General features: G+C 42.6%; 1 protein-coding gene across 1 annotated transcript; it reads right to left on the reverse strand.

Annotated features, from left to right (window-relative positions):
* Nucleotides 1-887: 887 nt before the first annotated feature.
* LOC111961710 (nuclear factor of activated T-cells, cytoplasmic 2) lies at nucleotides 888-23,912 on the reverse strand. Its single transcript, XM_023984181.2, has 10 exons — nucleotides 21,920-23,912; nucleotides 20,422-21,388; nucleotides 20,046-20,217; nucleotides 16,900-17,102; nucleotides 16,618-16,790; nucleotides 16,183-16,323; nucleotides 14,905-14,960; nucleotides 13,501-13,633; nucleotides 12,297-13,010; nucleotides 888-1,322 (listed from the first exon to the last, which is right to left on the reverse strand). The coding sequence occupies exons 1-10, from the start codon at nucleotides 22,059-22,061 to the stop codon at nucleotides 1,270-1,272; spliced, it is 2,754 nt and encodes a 917-aa protein (XP_023839949.1). The 5' UTR covers nucleotides 22,062-23,912; the 3' UTR covers nucleotides 888-1,269.
* Nucleotides 23,913-24,196: the final 284 nt, after the last annotated feature.

A 24,196-nucleotide genomic window follows, 5' to 3' on the forward strand; every position in this document is an offset into this window, starting at 1 on the left:
TGGTCATGATTAGGAGTCCCATAGGGCGGCGCACAATTGGCCCAGCGTCGTCTGSGTTTGGCCAGGGTAGGCCATCATTGTAAAAAAGTATTTGTTCTTATCTTGCCTAGACTTGCCCAGTTAAATAAAGGTTAAAAAGAATAGTAKTGTATATTTGCCCTTTTGGAATTTCCGATGAGGAGTTAATCAACCATTTATAAGCAGGACATATACAATAAGAGGATGGACTCCCATTTACAGTATTTGGAAACTCCAGAAGAAGGGATCTAATTCTGCACTAGACAGGATTCAAAACACCATCAAAGCATTTAGGAACTTTTGAGAGAGGGAACAACACCAAAAGAGAAGGGATCAAATTCTGCTCAACACAGGACTCGAAACACTGTAATAGTGTTTTCAACCTTTTCTGGRTTAGTGCTCCCAGTTTCTGGTAAGGTGGTGCACAACTCTTGTGGTGTTACAACRAACCATGTCATGTTTCAGAACACCTCAGGATGAATGTTTCAGTAGACTTTAAATCTGTCCCAATACCCTCACAACCATGTGTTTCAACTCTCCAGCAAAGTTAAGGTTTCGTCTCCTTTAAGGTTGGTGGCAGCTCAGTTGCCACTAGTTTTAGTGTTACAAAGCAATTCGGTTTAACATTGTGGAGGTTGCAGAGTAGAGATCATTTTTGGTATATTAGAAAACATTAAAAAGTAAACATCCAGAAGATGTATTGGGACCTATGGTTGGAAATATGTTGTCCGGTTAGATTGATTTGTAACAAGTGCACATGCATTTAATGGTAGATTAAAGGGTCAATCTCTGATTGCTACATCCATTTTTGGACTTTTAAATTCATGATATATAGACATTGATAATTKATTCATTTTGAAATCAACAAAGATTTTAAATCTGTATTTTAATGGCAAATAAAAATAAAATAACAGAACAATTTAATTAGATTGCCAACATGACAGAGAAGCCTTAAAAATGTGACACTACAGTCTCAATCATATTCTGGTCTTTTCTATATTGTAGTAAATACAGAGATTTTCATAAAGATGTTTCTATTTACAATGAAAAAAATCAGTCTACTGTACATTGAGGCCACATACATGATACACATGCTAAAATAATTAAACCGTTTAAAAAGATAACCCATGATATCAGGCACTGCATACCCCTAACTCTGCATATAAAAAAATACGAAGTTGAGGTCATGGTGGGGCCAATCAGACAATTCCCTCATGGCATTTAGTCACAATATGGATTCTCCTGGCTCTTCTACGACTGCTCTTTACTGTGGACAGTCAGATGATTCTTTATGATGTCATTCACTGGAAAACAAGATAGGGTGGGATAATGTTTAGGACAGTTTAACATAAAGGTCTATTGTAATAGTAAATCACATTGACACTGTCGYGCCACAGGGTGTCATATCACTGCTTTTCTCCAAGCATCCACAGGCAGAGACAGAGCCGCCAGAAAACGTGTGGCTAGACAGCATTTACCCCAGTACTTTTCAAAGCATCAGCTTTTTTGACGTTTATCAGTCCACGTCATAGAAACACATTGGAAAACGATTTGCAACAGAAAAGAAAAAGCAGGTGTTTATTGCACAAGTTCAAATAGTAACTCCCCCAACTTCAGGCCGCTTGCTTCCGTTTTTTCTAGTGAATACAACCCTGTCCCTGGGATTTCACACAGTAACCCCCACGCTCGCTGCGACAGGTGGATTCACTTGTCAGTCACAGTGGTCTCAGTGCTACAGCATACAGAGACTCATCACCCACACCTCTCAACAACTATGTTTGGTTGCACCTAGTTTTTTGACTATGCACTTGGTTTCTTTCTTCACTCACACTCCTCTCCTGCCTGCCTGGTTGTCTGCCTCATGAGAGAGCTAACACACATTTTCATATCAAACAATGTATATGTTAATAAAAGCTGTTTAGTCATCCTCTAAAACTTGCTACAATAATCTAATCTATAGCTAGCTAACAAAATTACTAATGTTATCTTTAGTAGCCTAGCTAGATAGATAGCTAGCTAACATACGCTAGCTAGGTTGATACAATCATGCAGCCAGCAGGTAACGTTAATAATTTAGACTCATTAAATAAATGTGTTTGGCACAGGATAAAGGGGATGAAACGATCTGCTGCTGCTACCGAAGGCCAAGGGATACTGAAGTTCCTGAAAAGGTTAGTCAGACAGTTTTTTTGGTTCACGAACGATGGCATATTATTTTATTTCTACTGCTGGTGGTTATTCACAAATATATATTCACAAATATTCACAAAATTTTACTGTCTTAAAAGTAAAAAAAACATACAAATTCCACCACAGACAATATGAACACGTGTCTAACCATAACAGATGGATGGCTAATGCAGAAAGAGAAGATTTATGGATTCTAGCTCAACAATAACTTTCACAAATACAGAGAAAGGCAGCCATCATGGMGTCAGTCTTTTTGACTAGCTAGTGAATAATGACACCTACTGATATGAACTGGTAATGTAGGTTTGGTTAGAATAGAGTGCGATAGAGTGACATTCAATAAATAAATATTTTCAATGAAAATGTTGAAAGTAGTTGATTCAATGATTGAATATATGGGTTTTTAGAGGCAATCAGTTCCTACAGTGAGCGCCAGGGAACCAACCTCTGGTGGGCCAGATGGAGACCAGGACAACAAAACAAGGTTAGTRATTTTATGACTTACTCATAAAACAAACTTTGTTACAAAGTCTGTGTATAGTGTTAAATGTAACCCTTCCTTACATACAGTTTACAGAATGAATAATAGCAAAATAACACTAATCAGATGAACAAATAGGTTTTATGACAAAAAATGTAATGACTTTTCTACATTGAAACCTGTCTGACTTTTTTTATTTTTCAACATCCAGTGCTTAACATTGTGTGTGTGTGTATAGAGTGAAATAAATATTTAAATACATTGTAACCATTATTTGCATAACGCTCAGCCCTGTTGTCCATTRAAGTTGTCTCTGGCTCTTTTGATACCAGATTCAGAAGAATGAATAATAACAAGGTTTGTGGTAGCTTGAAAGAGTTTGAGCCACCTTTGGCCAGGAGTGTTTCTAATTAACATGACCTGACAAGAAAAAACCCTGCTTCCATTCAGCCACAAGAGCATTAGTGAGGTTGGGCACTAATGTTGGGTGATTAGGCCTGGTTCCCAGTCAGCGTTCCAATTCATCCCAAAGGTGGGCAGGCCAGTCAAGTTCTTCCACACCGATGTCGACAAACCATTTCTGTATGGACCTCGCCTTGTGCATGGAGGCATTGTCATGCTGAAACAGGAAGGGACCTTCCCCAAACTCTTGCCACAAAGTTTGAAGCACAGAATTGTCTAGAATGTCATTGTATTGCGTTGGCTGTTGCGTTACAGCCTTATTCTAAAATATATTTTCTTCCGTTATCAATCTACACACAATACCCCATAATGACAAAGCAAAAACAGGTTGCAATTTTTTCAAATGTATAAAAAAACAACAGATATCATATTTACATAAGTATTCAGACCCTTTGCTCAGTACCTTGTTGAAGCACCTTTGGCAATGATTACAGCCTCAAATCTTCTTGGGTATGACACTACAAGTTTGGCACACCTGTTTTTGGGGAGTTTCTCCCATTCTTCTTCGCAAATCCTCTAAAGCTCTGTCAGGTTGGATGGGGAGCGTCGCTGCACAGCTATTTTCAGGTCTCTCCAGAGATGTTAGATCGGGTTCAAGTCCGGGTTCTGGCTGAGCCACTCAGTCTTTCAGAGACTTGTACCGAAGCCACTCCTGCGTTGTCTTGGCTGTGTGCTTAGGGTCGTTGTCCTGTTGAAAGGTGAACCTTTGCCCCAGTCTGAGTTCCTGAGCACTCTGGAGCAGGTTTTCATAGAGGATTTCTGTGTACTTTGCTCCGTTCATCTTTCCCTCGATCCTGACTAGTCGCTCAGTCCCTGCCGCTGAACATCCCCATAGCCTGATGCTGCCACCACTATGCTTCACCGTAGGGGCGGTGCCAGGTTTCCTTCAGATGTGACGCTTGGCATTCAGGCCAAAGAGTTAAATTTTGGTTTCATCAAACCAGAGAATCTTGTTTCTCATGGTCTGAGAGTCCTTTAGGTGGCTTTTTGTAAACTCCAAGCAGGCTGTCATGTGCCTTTTACTGAGGAGTGGCTTCCGTCTGGCCACTCTTCCATAAAGGCCTGATTGGTGGAGTGCTGCAGAGCTGGTTGTCATTCTAGACAGGTGCATGTTTTTCCAAATCATGTCCAATCAATTGAATTTATCATAGATGGACTCCAATCAAGGATGATCAATGGAAACAGGATGCATCTGAGCTCAATTTCGAGTCTCWTAACAAAGGGTCTGTAAACTTATGTAAATAGGGTATTTCTGTTTTGAATTTTTAATACATTTGTTTTCATTTTGGGAAATTGTGTGTATATTGAGAAWWWWTTWTTWAAACCATTTTAGAATAMGGCTTTAACGTAACAAAATGTTGAAAAAGTCAAGGGGTCTGAATACTTTTCGAATGCACTTCATGTAGTATATCTGAAGAATACGTAGAATAGTATATGTACAGCAATCGTTGAATAGGATGTCCTTGACTAGAATACAGTATCCATATGAAATGGGTAAAACAGCATGTAAACATTATTAAAGTGACCAGTGTYCCATGACAATGTACATAGAGCAGCAGCCCCTAAGGTGCAGGGTTAAGTAACCGGGTGGTAGCTGGTTAGTGATGACAGGGTACTGGGTGGAGGTCTGCTAGTGAGGGCTATTTAAGTCTGATGGCCTTGAGATAGTTGCCTCCTGGATGATAATGTGGTGAACATGCCATTGCTTGGGTGGCTGAGGTCCTTAATGATCTTCTTAGCCTTCCTGTGACACCCACTGGGTGTTGTATATGTCCTGGAGGGCAGGCAGAGTGCCCCTGGTGATGCTTTGGGCAGACCGCACCACTCTCTGGAGAGCTGTGCAGTTGCCGTACCAGGCGGTGATACAGTCTGGCAGGATGCTCTCAATGAGGCATCTGTAAAAGTTTTAGAGGGTCTTAGGGGCCAAGCCGAATTTCTTCAGACTCCTGAGGTTGTGGAGAAGCTGTTGCGCCTTTCTTCACCACACTATCTGTGTGGGTGGACCATTTCAGATTGTCACTGATGTGTACGCCGAGGAACTTAAAGCTTTTCACCTTCTCCACTGCGGCCCCGTTGATGTGGRKGGGGGSGGGGGGGGGGGGGGTTGTGCTCCCTCAGCTGTCTGCTGATATTCAGCTCCTTAATTTTGTTGACTTTGAGGGAGAGGTTATTTTCCTGGCACCACTGCCAAGGCCCTCACCTCCTCCCTGTAGGGTAGGCTGTCTTGTTGTTATTGGTGATCAGGCCTACCACTGTTGTGTCATCTGCAAACTTGATGAATGAGTTGGAGGCATGCGTGACCACACAGTCATGGGTGAACTGGGAATACAGAGGGGTTGAGTACACATCCTTATGGGCCCCTGTTTGAGCATCAGCTTAGTGGAGGGGTTGTTGCCTACCTTCACCACCTTGGGGGCAGCCCATCAGGAAGTCCAGGACCCAGTTGCACAGGGCGGGGTTCAGACCCAGGACCCCAAGCTTAATGATGAGCTTGGAGGGTACTATGGTGTTGAATGTTGATCTGTAGTCAATAAACAGCATTCTTACACAGGTATTCCTCTTGTCCAGATGGGATAGGGAGAGATTGAATATGTCTGTAAACACTCCAGCCAGCTGGTCTGCGCATGCTCTGAGGACGCAGCTTGGGATGCYGTCTGGGAGGGTTAACACRCTTAAATCTCTTACGTCAGCCACGGAGAACGAGAGCGCACAGTCCTTGGGCGCAGCCCTTGTTATCCTCAAAGCTGGTCCGGGAGCAAGACGTCTGTGTCCTCGAAGTGGCTGGTTTTCCCTTTATAATCCGTGATTGTCTGGAGGCCCTGCCACATACAGTACGTCTCGTATCTGAACCGTTGAATTGCGACTCCACTTTGTCTCTGACGTTTTGCCTGTTTGATTTCCTTACGGAGGGCATAACTGGACTGCTTGTATTCRAACATATTCCCAGTCACCTTGGCGTGATTAAATGTGGTGGTTTGCGCTTTCAGTTTTGTAGCCATCCCGGAATGGAGTGTAAGGATGGTCGAGAGTTTTTGAAGCATGAGTACTGCAGGCAATGTGTTGATCAAATCAAATCGATGTCACATGCGCTGAATACAACAGGTGTTGACCTTACAGTGAAATGCTTACTTACAAGCCCTTAACCAACAATGCAGTTTTAAGAAAAATAAGTGTTAAAGTATTTACTCAAATAAACTGAAGTAAAAAAATATATATATATATAAAAAAATGAAGGAGCAAAAATAAAATAACAGTAGCATGGCTATATACAAAGGATACCGGCACAGAGTCAATGTGCGGGGGCACATGTTGGTCGAGGTAATTGAGGTAATATGTACATGTAGGTAGAGGTAAAGTGATGACGTTGGAGGCGGCTTATGGTAGAGAAGTTAACATTACATTCTCTGGCAACAGCTCTGGTGGACAGTCATTCCTGCAGTCAACATGCCAATTGCACGCTCCCTCAACTTGAGACATTTGTGGCATTGTGTTGTGTGACAAAACTAGACATTTTAAAATGGGCTTTTATTTTCCCCAGGACAAGGTGCACCTGTGTAATGATCATGCTGTTTAATCAGCTTCTTGATATGCCACACCTGTCAGGTGGAAGGATTATTTTGGTAAAGGAGAAATGCTTACATTTGCGCACAACGTTTTAGAGAAATAAGCTTTTTGTCTTTTATTTTTTATTTCAGCTCATGAAACATGTCGCGTTTATATATTTTTTCAGTATACATAAGATTAAATGGAAGCTTTTCTCCTGCATCATTTTGTAAATAGGGTAGAATGCACAGAGGTTTGTGTTTTCTGACACCTACAGTATAAGCTTACCAAGGGCATTGTGTCCTTGTTAATGCACCACATTCTGTAGCAAACTCACTATCATAATGTATTATGACATTTTCCACATCGCTTCAAAGAATTTAGTTTTTTTCTTGGTTTCTTTGAAATACCGTCCATGTATCATCTACTGTCATTGAGCAAGGCACTTAACCCTAATTGCTCCTGTTAGTCACTCTGGATAAGAGCGTCTGCTAAATGACTAAAATGTAAACATTTGTAAAACAAATGGGTTGATGTGCATTTAAAACAGACTGAATCAATTATACCATAATATATGGCCTTGCCTCTGTTTTTCTTTATGCTAAATACTGTATGTCAATTTTGTCCAGATCACATGCTCGACTTCATTTTATTTACCTCTGAAAAGCAATGAATCATAAATGAACACACAAGGTAACAGGCATCAGGAATCATCAACACAACACACATATAACACTCAAATTACTAGACGTTATGGCAGACTTCTGTACAACATCTCGGAGTGTATAGCCATGATGAAGGCTTGCTGAATCATCATTATTTGAATGCCAAAGCACATTTTGCGATTAGGGTGATCTAACTGTACCCATTATGACATGATCAATAGTGTGTACTCTCACTGACCTTTCCAGGCTTAGTGTTGGTTCAAACACAGAGAACTCAAAATCAATTGGCTTGGTTGGTGACTATGTAAATCTTTGACCCACATACTGTCGCTGGATAAGCATGGGAAAGGGAGCATTCACTAAAAAGAGTTACTGTCAATCCCAAACCAATCCCTATACCCTTTCACCCTACCTTCTAGGTACAGTGGGCTCCACAATTATTAGATCCCTTGATGAAGATGAGCAAAAAAGACTATAAAATAAATACATACTGAGCTATATTTTATGCTCCACATTTGTATTTTATCATTTTATACTAACACAATTGCTCAGAAAGAGCTAGGTGTCAACATTTTTGGATCCCTTGTTTTTAATACTCCAGCGCAGACATAGGATGTCAAGAATCTGGGAAGGTTATGTATGGAGGAATGAGCTGAGATCCCTCCCAATGTGTCCTCCACTCTCATAATTTTTTTTTTTTAAGTCTGTCATTATCCTCAAATGGGAAGAGTGCTGGAGTATTGAAAACAGGGAATCCAATAATTTTGACTTATCTTTTTGAGAATACTTGATAAACAAAATCTATTTCTCTGAGCAATCACGTTACCATAATATATACAGTACCAGTCAAAAGTTTGGACACACCTACTCATTCAAGAGTTTCTTTATTTTTACTATTGTCTACATTGTAGAATAATAGTGAAGACATCAAAACTATGAAATAACATATGGAATCATGTAATAACCCAAAAAGTGCAAAAAAAAATCTAAATCTATTTTATATTTCAAATTCTTCAAAGTAGCCACCCTTAGGGCTCCTGAGTGGCGCAGCGGTCTAAGGCACTACATCTCAGTGCAAGAGTTGTCATTGTAGTCCCTTTCCGGCCGTGAATGGGACTCCCATAGAGCGGCGCACAATTGGCCCAGCGTCGTCCGGGTTTGGACGGGGTAGGCCGTCATTGCAAATAAGAATTTGCTCTAAACTGACTTGCCTAGTTAAATAAAGGATACAAATAAATTGCCTTGATAGCTTTGCACACTCTTGGCATTGTCTCAACCAGATTCATGAGGTAGTTACCTGGAATGCTTTTCCAACAAGTTCCCACATATGCTGAGCACAAGTTGGCTGCATTTCCTTCACTCTGCAGTCCAACTCATCCCAAACAATCTCAATTGGGTTGATGTCGGGTGATTGTGGAGGCCAGGTCATCTGATGCAGCACTCCATCACACTTCTTCTTGGTCAAATAGCCCTTACACAGCCTGGAGGTGTGTTTTGGCTCATTGTCCTGTTGAAAAACAAATGATAGTCCCACTAAGCGCAAACGAGATGGGATGGCGTAGCGCTGCAGAATCCTGTGGTAGCCATGCTGGTTAAGTGTGCCTTGAATTCTAAATAAATCACTGACAGTGTCACCAGCAAAGCACCCCAACACTTCCTCCTCCATGCTTCATGTGGGAACCACACATGTGGAGATAATTCGTTCACCTACCCTGCGTCTCACAAAGACACAGCGTTTGGAACCAAAAATCTCTAATTTAGACTCATCAGACCAAAGGACAGATTTCCACTGGTCTGATGTCCATTGCTCGTGTTTCTTGGCCTAAGCAAGTATTTTCTTCTGCTTGGTGTCCTTTAGTAGTCGTTCCTTTGCAACATTTCAACCATGAAGACCTGATTCACACAGTCTCCTCTGAACAGTTGATGCTGTAATGTGTCTTACTTGAACTCTGTAGCATTTATTTGCACTGCAATTTCTGAGGCTGGTATCTCTAATGAACGTATCCCCTGCAGCATAGGTAACTCTGGGTCTTCCTTTCCTGTGGCCGTCCACATGAGCCAGTTTCATCATAGCGCTTGATGTTCTTTGCGACTGCACTTGAACAAACTTTCAAAGTTCTTCAACTTTTCCGGATTGACTGACCTTCATGTCTTAAAGTAACAATGAACTGTCGTTTCTCTTTGCTTMTTTGAGCTGTTCTTGCCATAATATGGACTTGGTCTTTTACCAAATAGAGCTATCTTCTGTATACCAACCCTACCTTGTCTGGTTGAGAGAATGCCGAGAGTGTGCAAAGCTGTTATCAAGGCAAACTGTGGCTACTTTGAAGAATCTCAAATATATTTAGATGTTATTTCATAGTTTTGATGTCTTCACTATTATTATTATTATTATTATTATAGAAAATAGTAAAAATWAAGAAAAGCTCTTGAATGAGTAGGTCTGTCCAAAATGTTGACTGGTACTGTATACAGTTGAAGCCAGAAGTTTACATACACCTTAGCCAAATACATTTAAACTCAGTTTTTCACAATTCCTGACATTTAATCCCAGTAAAAATGTCCCGTCTTAGGTCAGTTAGGATCACCACTTTATTTTAAGAATGTGAAATGTCAGAAATTGTCCATTTGGAAGACCCATTTGCGACCAAGCTTTAACTTCCTGACTGATGTCTTGAGATGTTGCTTCAATATATCCACATAATTTTCCTACCTCATGATGCCATCTATTTTGTGAAGTGCACCAGTCCCTCCTGCAGCAAAGCACCCCCACAACATGATGCTGCCACCCCCGTGCTTCACGGTTGGGACGGTGTTCTTCGGCTTGCAAGCATCCCCCTTTTTCCTCCAAACATAACAATGGTCATTATGGCCAAACAGTTCTATTTTTGTTTCAACAGACCAGAGGACATTTCTCCAAAAAGTACGATCTTTGTCCCCATGTGCAGTTGCAAACCGTAGTCTGGTTTTGGAGCAGTGGCCTCTTCCTTGCTGAGCAGCCTTTCAGGTTATGTCCATACAGGACTTTTTACTGTGTATATAGATAGTTTTGTACATGTTTCTTCCAGCATCTTCACAAGGTCCTTTGCTGTTGTTCTGTGATTGATTTGCACTTTTCGCACCAAAGTACGTTCATCTCTAGGAGACAGAACGCGTCTCCTTCCTGAGCGGTATGATGGCTGCGTGGTCCCATGGTTTTTATACTTGCATACTATTGTTCGTACAGATGAACGTGGTACCTTCAGGTGTTTGGAAATTGCTCCCAAGGATGAACCAGACTTGTGGAGGTCTACCATTTGTTTTCTGAGGTCTTGGCTGATTTATTTTTATTTTCCCATGATGTCAAGCAAAGAGGCACTGAGTTTGAAGGTAGGCCTTGAAATACATCCACAGGTACACCTCAAATTGACTCAAATTATGTCAGTAAGCCTATCAGAAGCTTCTAAAGGCATGCCATCATTTTCTGGAATTTTCCAAGCTGTTTAAAGGCACAGTCAACTTAGTGTATGTAAACTTCTGACCCACTGGAATTGTGATCCAGTGAATTATAAGTGAAATAACCTGCCTGTAAACAATTGTTGGGAAAATGACTTGTGTCATGCACAAAGTAGATGTCCTAAMCGACTTGCCAAAACTATAGTTTGTTAACAAGAAATGTGTGGAGTGGTTGAAAAACAAGTTTTAATGACTCCAACATAAGTGTATGTAAACTTCTGACTTCAACTGTATATATATATTTTTTGCATACAATATAGCTCAGTATTTGTGTTATTTTATACAGGATTTTTTGCTAATCTTTTATCAAGGGATCCAATCATTTTGGACACCACTGTACTTGTAGATCTGATAGGTTAAGTGTAAGCAACACTGTAGCAACGCCATCTTGCCCTCTGATACACAAAGTGGAATTGTCACCATATTGCTTATTCCTATTCTATCTTGTAAGATCTCAAAAAGTGGATCTAGTGTTGGGGCAAGGGGTTGATTTGGGATTCAGAGATACGAGTCCATATCACTCCTCTGTCTGGCCCAAAGTCAAGTGGCCAGCAGCTTATTCTGGCAGGCTACTGCTGACAGACATTCACGTAATGAATACATACATATACACACACACACACATATATATACATATATACACACACACACACACAGACACACACATATACACATACACACACATATACATATATGTATATATTATTTACATGTGCTCTATATTTCCTGTTTATCATCTTTATCTCCCTTGAACAAGCTTAGGGATACGAATAAATGTGTTTCCTCTCTCAAACACATGAGAGTTTCTTTAAAGATGTTGCTGGGTACTGTTTAACATTGTTGTGCATCTACATTTCCAGCATCCCCACCAAAATAACAATAACCATTTAACCATAGTCATTCTCACCAATTCAAAACAACAAGTGAGAGGAGCCTGGGGTTAGGGTTGGGCGRTATCCAGACTTTCATACCGTCATACCGTTTCTACCACACCGGAGTATACGGTAYTACCGAATGTGCACACAAGGGGCACTATTTCAAAACAATTTCGGGCAACAGGGATCTTGATCCAGGAGGGGATTGAATGTCTCTGCTGTAACCAAGACGTTTGATCTTGACCACTGAGCTAGMAAGTTAGCAAACCAAATGCATAGCTGGAGCCCTGAGATGGATATAAATTATTTCACACATCTTAGATTTCTTATAGTTATAAGCAGTGGCACGCACCCCTGTAGCCCCCGTGAGCCGGGGGTGCCCTCAACAAATACATTTTTATTAATTTTATTATAAATTATATTATATTAAATTAAACGGTAATGAAAATCATACCGTCTGTATCATACCGTTTCAAAATACCCCAGTATACAGTATAAACGGTATATCGCTCAAGACTACATGGGGTACAGTACATTTCTGCAGTATGCACTATGTTTTTCACTCACCATCATCCAGATAGGCTTGGTTCAGGTTTTCTTGCTTGACCATCACCTTCTCCAGGACTGGCCCACTCTGGCTCCCCGTTATTGGACCCCTCTGGGCCAGGGTAGAGCTATGTCGTGGTGGTAGTCGTGGAGACGTGCCCAAGACTGGCACCCCCATCTGCATGAAGTTCTGGCACTGGCCTTCTGATGAACAAGCCTCTGTCGAGGCACCAACCTTCCATGATGAAGCTGCAGCCCGGTACCCATCACCCACCATGGTGACATGCTGGTGTTGGGCCAATGGGACCGCAACGTTGACAACTCGCTGATTGGTGGCAGAGTGAGAGGGGTTGAAAGGTTGGGAGTATAGGGTGGAGTAGTGCTGGCTACCGATATAGGACATCTGAGATGGGGAGCCATAGTGGATCATCACTGGGTGGTGGTGGTTCATATCTTGATACAGAACAGGGCTRCTGCCCAGGCTTCTGATTTTACTGGKGTAATAGACAGATGGGTCTTGTTGTTGATAGRCTGACAATCTGACAATGGAGTCGTGGTGGCTCGCCTGCTGGCAGGATGCTAAGGTTGTCAAGCCAGCCTYGTGGCTATTAGGGGTAAAGTGGCTACTGGGGGTGTCGTGGTAGGACTTGGGTGACACTCCTAGGACCTTGGACACAGTACAACCCAGCTGGCTAAACTGGAAGTCATCTATGGGTTCCGTTTTAATGGCGGGAACTGAAAAGAACAGTAAATCGGAATTAGACTTTGGATGATCTGAGTTTTAAATGACAGTTGGCGCTAAAAACAAGTTAAATGGACAGTTCACACAAATTACAAAATGATATATTGTCAACAGAAAGCCCTCTAGCCTTTTAGGTTTAGGTTGCCTCTGGGCACGTGCCTTGCCTTGACATGGGCTAATTGATTGACTGACATAAMGAGATGAAAACTGCTGACGCACAACCACATTTCTAAATTGCACGTTGTGTATTCTACCATGCTATCTCTCAACAGTAAGTTCAGACCCTGACTGACTTCCTACACACAGCACGCTGCTTACTCTGTGTTTAGGCAGAGGCGGCACCGATTGCCAATATGTAATTTGGGGGAACTATCCCTTTAAATAGTAAGCAATGGGATAGTGATAAAGTTACTGAAATTTAAGGTGTGGCCGTATCCAGTTCTAATAATGACAAAAATATATAAGGCGTATGGATGGACTCACCTGTTAAAGGAGTGTAGGTGAAGTGCTGCGCCTGACTGCGTTTCCTCCTCCCGTTGATCACATAGAAGATAACTTTAGCCGCGTGATAAATGGTGTGATCTCGATATGGAGGGATCTCGACACACAGCATGCTCTTGATATAATATGGTACAGTAGAACATCAGTCATTTGTCATAGAGTATCACTGAGAGTATCACTGGGCGACAGTGTGGACTGTGGATATACCATATCTCTATACTGAGGCTGTGTGAGATACACTACAAGATCAAAAGTATGTGGACAACCGGTCGGCGAACATCTTATTCGAAAATCATGGGCATTAATATGGAGTTGGTCCCCCCTTTGCGGCTATAACAGCCTCCACTCTTCTGGGAAGGTTTTCCAACAGATGTTTGAACATTGCTGCGGGGACTTGCTTSCAGTCCTGGCTCGCAGTCGGTGTTCCAATTCATCCCAAAGGTGTTTGATGGGGTTGAGGTCAGGGTTCTGTGCAGGCCAGTCAAGTTCTATCACACCGATCTCGACGAACCATTTCTGTATAAACCTTGCTTTGCGCACAGGGGCATTGTCATGCTGAAAYAGGAAAGGGCCTTCCCCAAACGGTTGCCACAAAGTTAGAATCACAGAATTGTCTAGAATGTCATTGTATGCTGTAGTGTTAAGCTTTCCCTTGATCCGCCAAACCTAGATTCTCCAGACGGTGAAGCGTGAATCATCATTCCAGGGAACGTGTTTCCACTGCTCCAGAGTCCAATGGCGGCGGGCTTTACACCACTCCAGCCAACGCTTGGCATTGCGCATGATCATTTTAGGCTTGTGTGCGGCTGCTCGGCCATGGAAACCCATTTCATGAAGCTCCTGACGACCTGTTCTTGTGCTGACGTTGCTTCCAGAGGGAGTTTGGAACTCGGTAGTGAGTGTTGCAACTGAGGACAGAAGATTTTTACGCGCTACGCRCTTCAGCACTCAGCGATCMCGTTCTGTGAGCTTGTGTGGCCTACCACTTCGCGACTGAACCGTTGTTGCTCCTACACATTTCCACTTCACAATAACAGCACTTACAGTTGACCAGGGCAACTCTAGCAGCACAGAAATTTGACAAATGTACTTGTTGGAAAGGTGGCAACCTATGACGGYGCCACGTTGAAAGTCACTGAGCTCTTCAGTAAGGCCATCCTACTGCCAATGTTTGTCTATGTAGATTGCATGGCTGTGTGCTCGATTTTATACACCCGTCAGCAATGGGTGTGGCTGAAATAGCCAAATTTACTAATTTGAAGGGGTGTCCACATACTTTCGTATATATAGTGTACATATGTAGAAGAAGAGGATTTAGGTAGTACTTTATAAAGCCAGTAGTATTTTAATGTCACTGTTCATAAATGTGTTAGGACAGTAACTCACTGATTGGCTTTTGTCTCGGTCTACTGATGCTTCCACTTCCCAAATCTGCAGCCCATCTGAAAGAAACACAATTSAAGTGCAGTGTACCATTAGCATAAATTGAATAAATTGAATTAAATAATAGGAGCGGAKCAGAGATTGATATGAACAAACTCTCGCAGAGAGGGATGTGAAGGCAGCTACAGTAGTAAAACTGGAATAACATTCTTCTATTTATTTAATAAATATTCACTAAAACAGGAGCTAACTAGTGTATTTATAGTCAAATGGAACCTTTTAGATCCGACCAAAACACAAATGGCACAAACAAACCCAGTAATGTGGTGGTAGCAACAAACTTAGCAATTACATGTTTCATACTCCGGATGTTACGAAAGCATTTGTAAATCTATCAAGGTAGTGAGGTTTTATGAAAACCCCCTATCCACCCCCAGTTTCTTCTCAGTAACTGGCATGTAGGCAGTATCAGTAAAGATTCTCTGTCATCTCTGCTCTAGTATATTCCCATCTCAACTTTTACCTACTGCTCACAGCCCACGTTTTGAGTAAAGTGAGACAAAAAAAAAACTCTGCTTGAAGATGATATCTATGGTTTGGCTAACCACATCCTCTCGCACTAAACCACATGGTAAACAAGAGGGCCGTTTACAAACTCATAATGGTACTTATATTCTGCACCCACACCTTGTTACGTGACATCATAATCCTGTAATGACAATACCATGATGGAAAATAATCATTGTGATATGTAGGCCCTATGTGGCTCAGTTAGTTAGAGCATAGCGCTGGCCATGCTAAGATCATGGCTTCAATTCCTACAGGGATCACATACATGCACTGTAGGTTGCTTTTGAAAAAATGGTCGCCTAAATGGCATATGATTGAATATTACAGAACTTTTTGATCTAGTCATTGTTTTCATTTCTGCTGTTATTTGAGCATGTGCAGTGCATCCCTATTTTGTGACTGTTTGAACTTGGGGGTAGTGCGTCACTGTAAACCTGTTATCTAGAGCAAATGTTCTGGGAATTGACTTCTCAATAGGACAACTATTACAAAATAGTTATCAACTACTGCTGTACAAAGTCAGTGGCCTTGTGGTTTGAGTGTCGGGGATCAGGTTGGGATTTGATCCCTGGCAGATTAATACTAAAGATGCCATTACTAGATACAATGATTTGCTTTTGCTTGCTCTTTGGAGTCTAGGCCAGGTTAATGTAAAGCACRACTGCTGATGTAAAAGGGCTTTATATATTTGATTGATTGTAAATTCCTCACCAGGTGTATTCTTCGTGAACACCACCTTGGAATAAGAGGTGAAGTTCTGTCCGGTCAGTATCATCTGCTGTCCCCCTAGAACCGAGCAGCGGTCCACGTCCTGACTCTCTACAGTGGGTAGCTGGTGGGCCGACCTCTGGGCTGTGGAACCACAGTAGAATATCATTAGGAGAACATTAGAAGAACCATAGGAGTACATTATTTACATTCTGAGGGTGACATTTTGCACAAGCAAATCGCTGTGAGCAAAATAACTAATATTTCAAAAAGACAGGAAGACAAATAGACAGGAAGGCAGTTTACTAAATTCCTGTCATATAATCCTTATATAACATTACATTACTGAAGAAAAGGTTTGGATTAAATTGCTCTGCAGATTMTTATTATTATTTGCAGTAGTTAGAAGTCAGGTTGCTGGAACAAAAGTTAACTTACAACACTCGATGGGAAGGGAGGCCACTTGGAGAGAGACATACTGTCCTCCTGGATGGGGAATATGGACCCGGAAGACCAGACGGACACAGGTATTCTTCCGTCCGATGTCTGTCTCTCCTGTCCTCAGCTCAATGTCAGCGTTCCTCAGCTTTAGGATCCCAGCACAGTCAATCCTTTACATAGGAAGTGAACATTTATTTGATTCATTATTTTATAACCTAGCTCTGAAAACATCTGTGTGTGTGTGTACTGTACTGTCTCTAATGTGGCAGCTCTCCTTACACTGCTCTCATGTTGTTCTTGGGCTCCAGAGGGATCTCCAGGACCTTGGTGCCATTGACCATGATCTCGTTGCTAGGGGTGGTGACGGTTTTCCCCRTGATGCGGTGCACTTGGTAGAAGGCATGGGGCTTGAGGAGCCTCTTGTCAGCTGTTCCGATGAACACCAGCAGACCCAGTGGAGCTTTGCCTCTGTACCCATGAAGCTGTCAACAACAAACAAACTGTTTTACCATTAATACTGGAATCTGCCACGTCCATTTGGGATTGGTTCGTCAGAGGGCATAGCGGGATTTCTTAAAAGCTTCCGGACTCTAACCCGGAAGCTTATAAGAAATCCCGCTATGCCCTCCGACGAACTATCAAACAGGCAAAGCCTCAATACAGGACTAAGATCGAATCATACTACACCGGCTCCGACGCTCGTTGGATGTGGCAGGGCTTGCAAACTATTACAGACTATAAAGGGAAGCACAGACAAGAGCTGCCCATTGACACGAGCCTACCAGACGAGCGAAATTACTTTTATGCTCGCTTCGAGGCAAGTAATACTGAAACATGCATGAGAGCGCCAGCTGTTACGGACAACTGTGTGATCATGCACCCCGCAGCTGATGTGAGTAAGACCTTTAAACAGGTCAACATTCACAAGGCTGCAGGGCCAGATGGATTACCAGGACGTGTACTCCAAGCATGCACTGACCAACTGGCAAGTGTCTTCATTGACATTTTCAGCCTTTCCCTTTGAGTCTGTAATATCAACATGTTTCAAGCAGACCACCATAGTCCCTGTGCCCAAGAACACTAAGGTAACCTGCCTAAATGGTTACCTTAGGTTACCTAAATGGTTACCTAAACTACAGACCCAGAGCACTCACGTCTATAGCCATGAAGTGCTTTGAAAGGCTGGTCATGGCTCACATCAACACCATTATCCCAGAAATCGTAGGCCCACTCCAATTTACATACCGCCCAAACAGATCCACAGATGATGGAATCTCTATTGCACTCCGCACTGCCCTTTCCCACCTGGACAAAAGGAACACCTATGTGAGAATGCTATTCATTGACTACAGCTCAGCTTTCAACACCATAGTTCCCTCAAAGCTCATCACTAAGCTAAGGACCCCGGGACTAAACACCTCCCTCTGCAACTGGATCCTGGACTTCCTGACGGGCTGACCCCAGGTGGTAAGGGTAGGTAACAACACATCCGCCACGCTGATCCTTAACCCGGGGGCCCCTCAGGGGTGCGTGCTCAGTCCCCTCCTGTACGCCCTGTTCACTCATGACTGCACGGCCAGGCAAGACTCCAACACCATCATTAAGTTTGCCGATGACACAACAGTGGTAGGCCTGATCACCAACAATGACGAGACAACCTATAGGGAGGAGGTCAGAGACYTGGCAGTGTGGTGCCAGGACAACAACCTCTCCCTCAATGTGATCAAGACTAAGGAGATGATTGTGGACTACAAGAAAAGGAGTACCGAGCACGCCCCCATTCTCATCGACGGGGCTGTAGTGGAGCAGTTGAGAGCTTCAAGTTCCTTGGTGTCCACATCACCAACAAACTAACATGGTCCAAGCACACCAAGACAGTCTTGAAGAGGGCACGACAAAACCTATTCCCCCTCAGGAGACTGAAAGGATTTGGCATGGGTCCTCAGATCCGCAAAAGGTTCCACTTCTGCACCATCAAGAGCATCCTGACTGGTTGCATCACTGCCTGGTATGGCAACTGCATTGTTGGTTAAGGGCTTGTAAGTAAGCATTTCACTGTACGGTCTACACCTGCTGTATTCGGTAACTGTGACCAATAAAATGTGATTTGATTTATTAAAACAAAGATGTTACCGCAAACAACGAACACGGTTCTTTCCCCCTCTGACATCATTGCACGTGCGATAGAACAGCAGAATATGTACTGTGTCCTCTGTACTGCACAGCTCTGACATTCTTTCAGCTTTTATACATGAGGGTAAATAATCATATCTCTGACAAAAAAATAATAATTTTAAACTGTGCACCACATTCTAATGTGTAATCTACAGTAGCACAATTCATTCTCGACACCTACTCATCAAAAGATGAAACTGTTGAAATCAGAGACATCTATAATTACTTAGGGAACATCGAGGGTTAAATACTCAACAATATCACAGTTCTTATCCATTACATCATGAAGGAAAAGGCCAACTCCGACTTAATTATTTGCATATGTAGCGGATGGCTAATGATTAGCGGATGGTTAGCATTGCTACTGTTKCCCTGGACCCAGAAATGCCTTGGCTTTCACGTCACGGAATGAGAAGACCGCTCATTAATTTAGTAACGAAAGGGTTCAAAGGGTTCACATTTACATGGAAAAAAATATATCAGTAAAGGATGATTTCAGCAGGTTTTGAGTGTGAGATGCTAGATCACAAATCAACTTACTAAACAGGGAGTCTTCCTCTCCTTTACTTAAGACTCATGTACTCTTCTTCTCAAACTACTTGAATAGAACATTGTAGTAAATAACTTATTGTAAAGAAGAGTACATGAGAGTATGGGCACTTTCACATATCCCCTGTATGATCTGGATCCAAGAGTGTTTGGTACCCTGATCTGCGCTATAAAGCATGCGTGAGTAGTGAGTCCAAGATCCAAGACCAGAGTACTAGGTATTGTGAGGGGCAGCGCGAGTCGTGTGTAACTTTTAGCTCGTTACAAACAAGCTAGCTTGCTAACGTCATGTAGAATGAGCATCTTGCAAATCAAACCCTGAAACGGTTATTGTCAGGTCTTGTAAAAGCTAAACTTATTTTGTATAATTCTCACAAACACTCCAGGAAACCGAACGTCATATGTGAAAACACCCTATGTTGTAACTGTGCTATGCTGGTGTTGTGGTTGAATGGGTGTAGTCAAAATAATGCAGGCTGATACAAGGATGTTCATTTACATATTGCAGCTGGGCACCTGAGACAAATAGGGTGACACAATGACAAGGAAATACCACTACGGACACATATTTATACACACCGGWGTACAAGCTGCACTATACATTTACACTCAAACATCCACACAGGCACATTGTCAACACCCATCCCCACAAACATACATACCTAGATTAAACACACACCTCCCCTCCCCACACCCAGTACCTGAACCACAGTGTGTCCTCCGCCAGGTGCTTTGACTGCTCCCCTGCTGCCCTCTGTCTCATAGTGGGCACGGTGGTGCTGTTTAGGCTGCTGCTCCAGACAGAGCTCATATTTGTCTGAGTGACTGGGCAATTGCAAATCTAGAGGGGGCAGAGATGGCACAGGAATGCTACTGAAGAGGGGAGAGAGAGAGAGATTTCACTGGTTATAGCGGATTAAGATCATTAGTARCATTACAAGAATTACAAAAACACATATCAGAACATGAAATCACAATTTCAAATGCAATAGGATTTTCCTAATACTGCTTCTTTACATAGCCTGTCATTAAAGAGTCATTCTTATGAGGGATCATCATTCCCATAGCACATTATACCTGATTGCTCCGTGGGCTAGTGGAACTGGCCAGACAGATGTAGGGAGGATGTAGGTCTCAGCCCCAGCTTTGCCTCTCCTCCCCTGCTCCATGGGGTGCACATAGCCATCCCCCTGGCTCTCTCTGTACGTGTAGAACTCCACATTGGGCTGCACTATCTTGGAGGGCACAGCCCTGGGTAAGCTGGAGCTGAGGCTGCTCAACACCTCTTCAAGGCTGGGAGCCTGCTCAGTGGCATTGGCCTGTGGGTCAGCCTGGGCCYGGGGTCGTTGGGGGTGGTGGGGTGAGGGGCTGAGGCTCCGGGAGCGCTGCTGCTGGCTGGTGGTCCCCAGGCTGGGGCCGCTGTACTGGTCGTAGGTGCGTTTGCCCTGAGGAGAGGCGGAGCGAGAGCGCGGGTGGGTATGGGAGTGGGGGGAGGATGACCGCTGACTCTGCAGTACCAGGAATGTCTCCTCTGTGATGCTGGTGCACGGGGAGGTCCCTGGGGAGGAGTGAGCCATGGACATGTGGATGCCTTGGAGGTGGTCCAAGGTGGTCAAGCCTACCGCGCCCCCATCACCACTGGGAGATACACAAGGAGAGACCCAGGGAGAGCAAGACTCGGACAGCCAGCCCGTGGAGGAGTTGCTGCTGGCAGGGCTTAGGCACTGAGGCTCTCGATAGGCTGTATTCTCATAGCCAGACACAGTCAGGGCCGTCGATCTGGGGCTGGCATCCAGGGGCTGAGTCCGGTGAGGGTCCACAGATGGGGTGATCTCAATCCTGGGGCTGGGGGAGGGAGCACCCTCTGGCCTGGAGGGGAGATCCAGCGAGTTAAACCCAGGCCCAGACAGGCAGTCAGTGACAAGCCCATGGTAGTAGGAGGACTGACGGGAGGTTGTATGGGCACAGCTGGAACAGTCCTCACAAGGGTAGGGCACCATAGATGGAGGGTTGTGACCATCGTGAGGGGGAACCCCTGAGTTGTCTGTCAAGAATATGGAAGTATGAAGGGGTTACTCATTTAGGCGAGTGCATCATGGATTGCACCATTTCACGATCAGAATAGAGATTTTTATTMGTTTTTTCTAATTACCATACGCTTGCCATTTTAGTGACAATATTTTTTGTTCTTACAATTTTTTTCATGTACATCAAGCAATTACAAGTAATAATAGGAAACATGTTCCTAAAATARCATGCGTGTCAAATTGATGGAGTGACTCCATCATTCACCACTGGTTCAACCTGGTTTAATATAAACTCAGTCACAAAACCATGGATTTGTACAAGCAAGAAAAAGCTAATTGAAATATATTATTTTACATTTCGTTTTGTGACTGTAGCCTTTTCTGAGTAGTGTACAAAATATGATTTATGATAAGGATACTTTTGTTTTGTAAATTCTGAATAAAAATCCACGTTATAAACTCCAATTTAAACCTTTATTATTTTAACCCCAAAAGATTCGTCGGAAYACATGATTGACTGCACTTCTGGAAAATGCTTGCAGCCTTACCTTCATTCCCGCGAAAGTCATCCTCAGATGGGTTGTACAAAAACAGGTAGGAAAAGTCCAACTCCTCTTCACTGTTATCTTGACGAAGACCTTCCACAAGCGCCAAAGAATTTGGATCATTCTCTTCGTAGATGGAAGTCATCCCACGCACGTAAATTGTTTATCAAAATGMAAAGAATGACAAAACAGCAATAGTTACATTAAACGTCTTACTTTCSCAACGATATAAACTGCACGTTTTCTCGACCAAATTGCAACATCAAAAGTCAAGGCTAATGGTTCAAATGATCTAGAAGAAAAAKAAACGCACACCTATTTAGGCGAGGTGCTGACTAGCGGAGTAGAAAACTTGAAAATRAAGGAGAGCCGCACGCTCTAGGAGCTCAGATGCTAAAAATATATATATATATCCAACGTTTCGACAGCCAAGCTGTCTTCATCAGGGTATAATGGTTCAAATGAAACATGACAGCGACAATTTWAAAAAAATCTGTCGATATGGCTTCCTGCTTTTAAGCTGTTGCATAGCCTAATTGAGGCAGATGATTCAGTGGTGATGATGTAACTTTGTCGGGTAATTTTGTATCAAATGTTTTGGAATGTTGCTGAATAAAATAACAGACACTGAAATGGCTACTGCATTTTGCATTTCAGGTGTAACAAAACTCTAGACCTACTTCACTATTAATAGGCCTATTATTTCAGAATCATTTGACACAKTTACCTTTATGTTTTAGATGCAACATGATATGATTGACTGAGCCTGAAAACATCATGTTTCATTTTGGAAGCATTAACATAATATAACTGATTTGGCTGCTTTCTGTCACAAGTGGAATTGATAAACTTGCAGTATATGGAAAGCTGTTGGCCTATTTCATTCATGACATAAAATAGGTTACTAATCCAATGGGTGGTGCTACTGTTCACATTGGCGATTTTAGCATGTACATCTTGGTGGGGAAAACTCAAAAAAATAGTTTAGATGCATGCCAGCAAAGCCACTACACAACACAACACTAAACCATACAATACATTAATTGCAGTATAATGGTGACATACAGTGCCCACAAACTGTTAGGGCCTACATAAAGCTGTCCCAACAGCAGTCCCAAAACCTTACCACTGCTACACCTGGCTATCAGTGGAGCCTTGTCTGGCAGAGAAACAATTCATTCAGCTTAATTTACTGCCTTTAAAAAAAACATAGCTGATACGGCTGACTTGCTTAAACAAATGTCGTTTCTACTGTCAATTGAGACCTACAAACTATGGCATAAGGGGGCGACAAGGCAATCTGTAATTTCGATTAAGACATTAATGAGCGAGCTAGGACGGGCGTAGTCAATATAACTATTTGTTCAGCACTTTTGAAATGTACAGCAACAGAATTCAGAACATGGGTCGTTCTTACAGTATTCTCCCTGTACACCAAGTCAGAACCAAATGATAAGTAAAGTGGGCATATAAGCAGACAATGACATTTCTCTAAAACAGGCTATAGGCTACATGTGCACCACCAAGTCAGAACAGTAGGTTAGGTTAAGAGGGGAAAAGGGACAAAATKATTAGGGTGAGGCACATGGGCTACTAACAGCTTACTACAGAAACATACACTTAGCATTACTTTCTTAGCAACAATATACATGTCTCCCTGGCATATTACATMATTTATGCAGCAGCATGCAATAMATGTTTTACTCACCTTGTTGTGCTGYGCTCACTTGAACAGGAAGTTGGCGCGGCGGTCCTTCGTGGGGAAATGTTGTCATCAAAGTCTGGCCACTGATTCCTTCCTAACCACTCATTAGTGAATTTGCGATTTCCAACTTGTTGTGTAATATTTTACCAATGGCCRATGAGCACTGAAGTTTACATACACTTAGGTTGGAGTCTTTAAAACTCATTTTTCAACCAATCCACAAATTTCTGTGGATTGCCAAAACTGCAGTTTTGGCAAGTCGGTTAGAACATCTACTTTGTGCATGACACAAGTAATTTTTCCAACAATTGTTTACAGACAGATTATTTCACTTATAATTGACTATATCACAATTACAGTGGGTCAGAAGTTTACATACACTAAGTTGACTGTGCCTTTAAAAAGCTCTGAAAATTCCAGAAATTGATGTCATGGCTTTAGAAGCTTCTGATAGGCTAATTGACATAATTTGAGTCAATTGGAGGTGTACCTGTGGATGTATTTCAAGGCCTACCTTCAAACYCAGTGCCTCTTTGCTTGACATCATGGGAAAAATCWAAAGAAATCAGCCAAGA

The sequence above is a fragment of the Salvelinus sp. IW2-2015 genome, linkage group LG1 (assembly GCF_002910315.2).
Source record: "Salvelinus sp. IW2-2015 linkage group LG1, ASM291031v2, whole genome shotgun sequence".
In the NCBI taxonomy this organism is placed as follows: Eukaryota; Metazoa; Chordata; class Actinopteri; order Salmoniformes; family Salmonidae; genus Salvelinus; species Salvelinus sp. IW2-2015.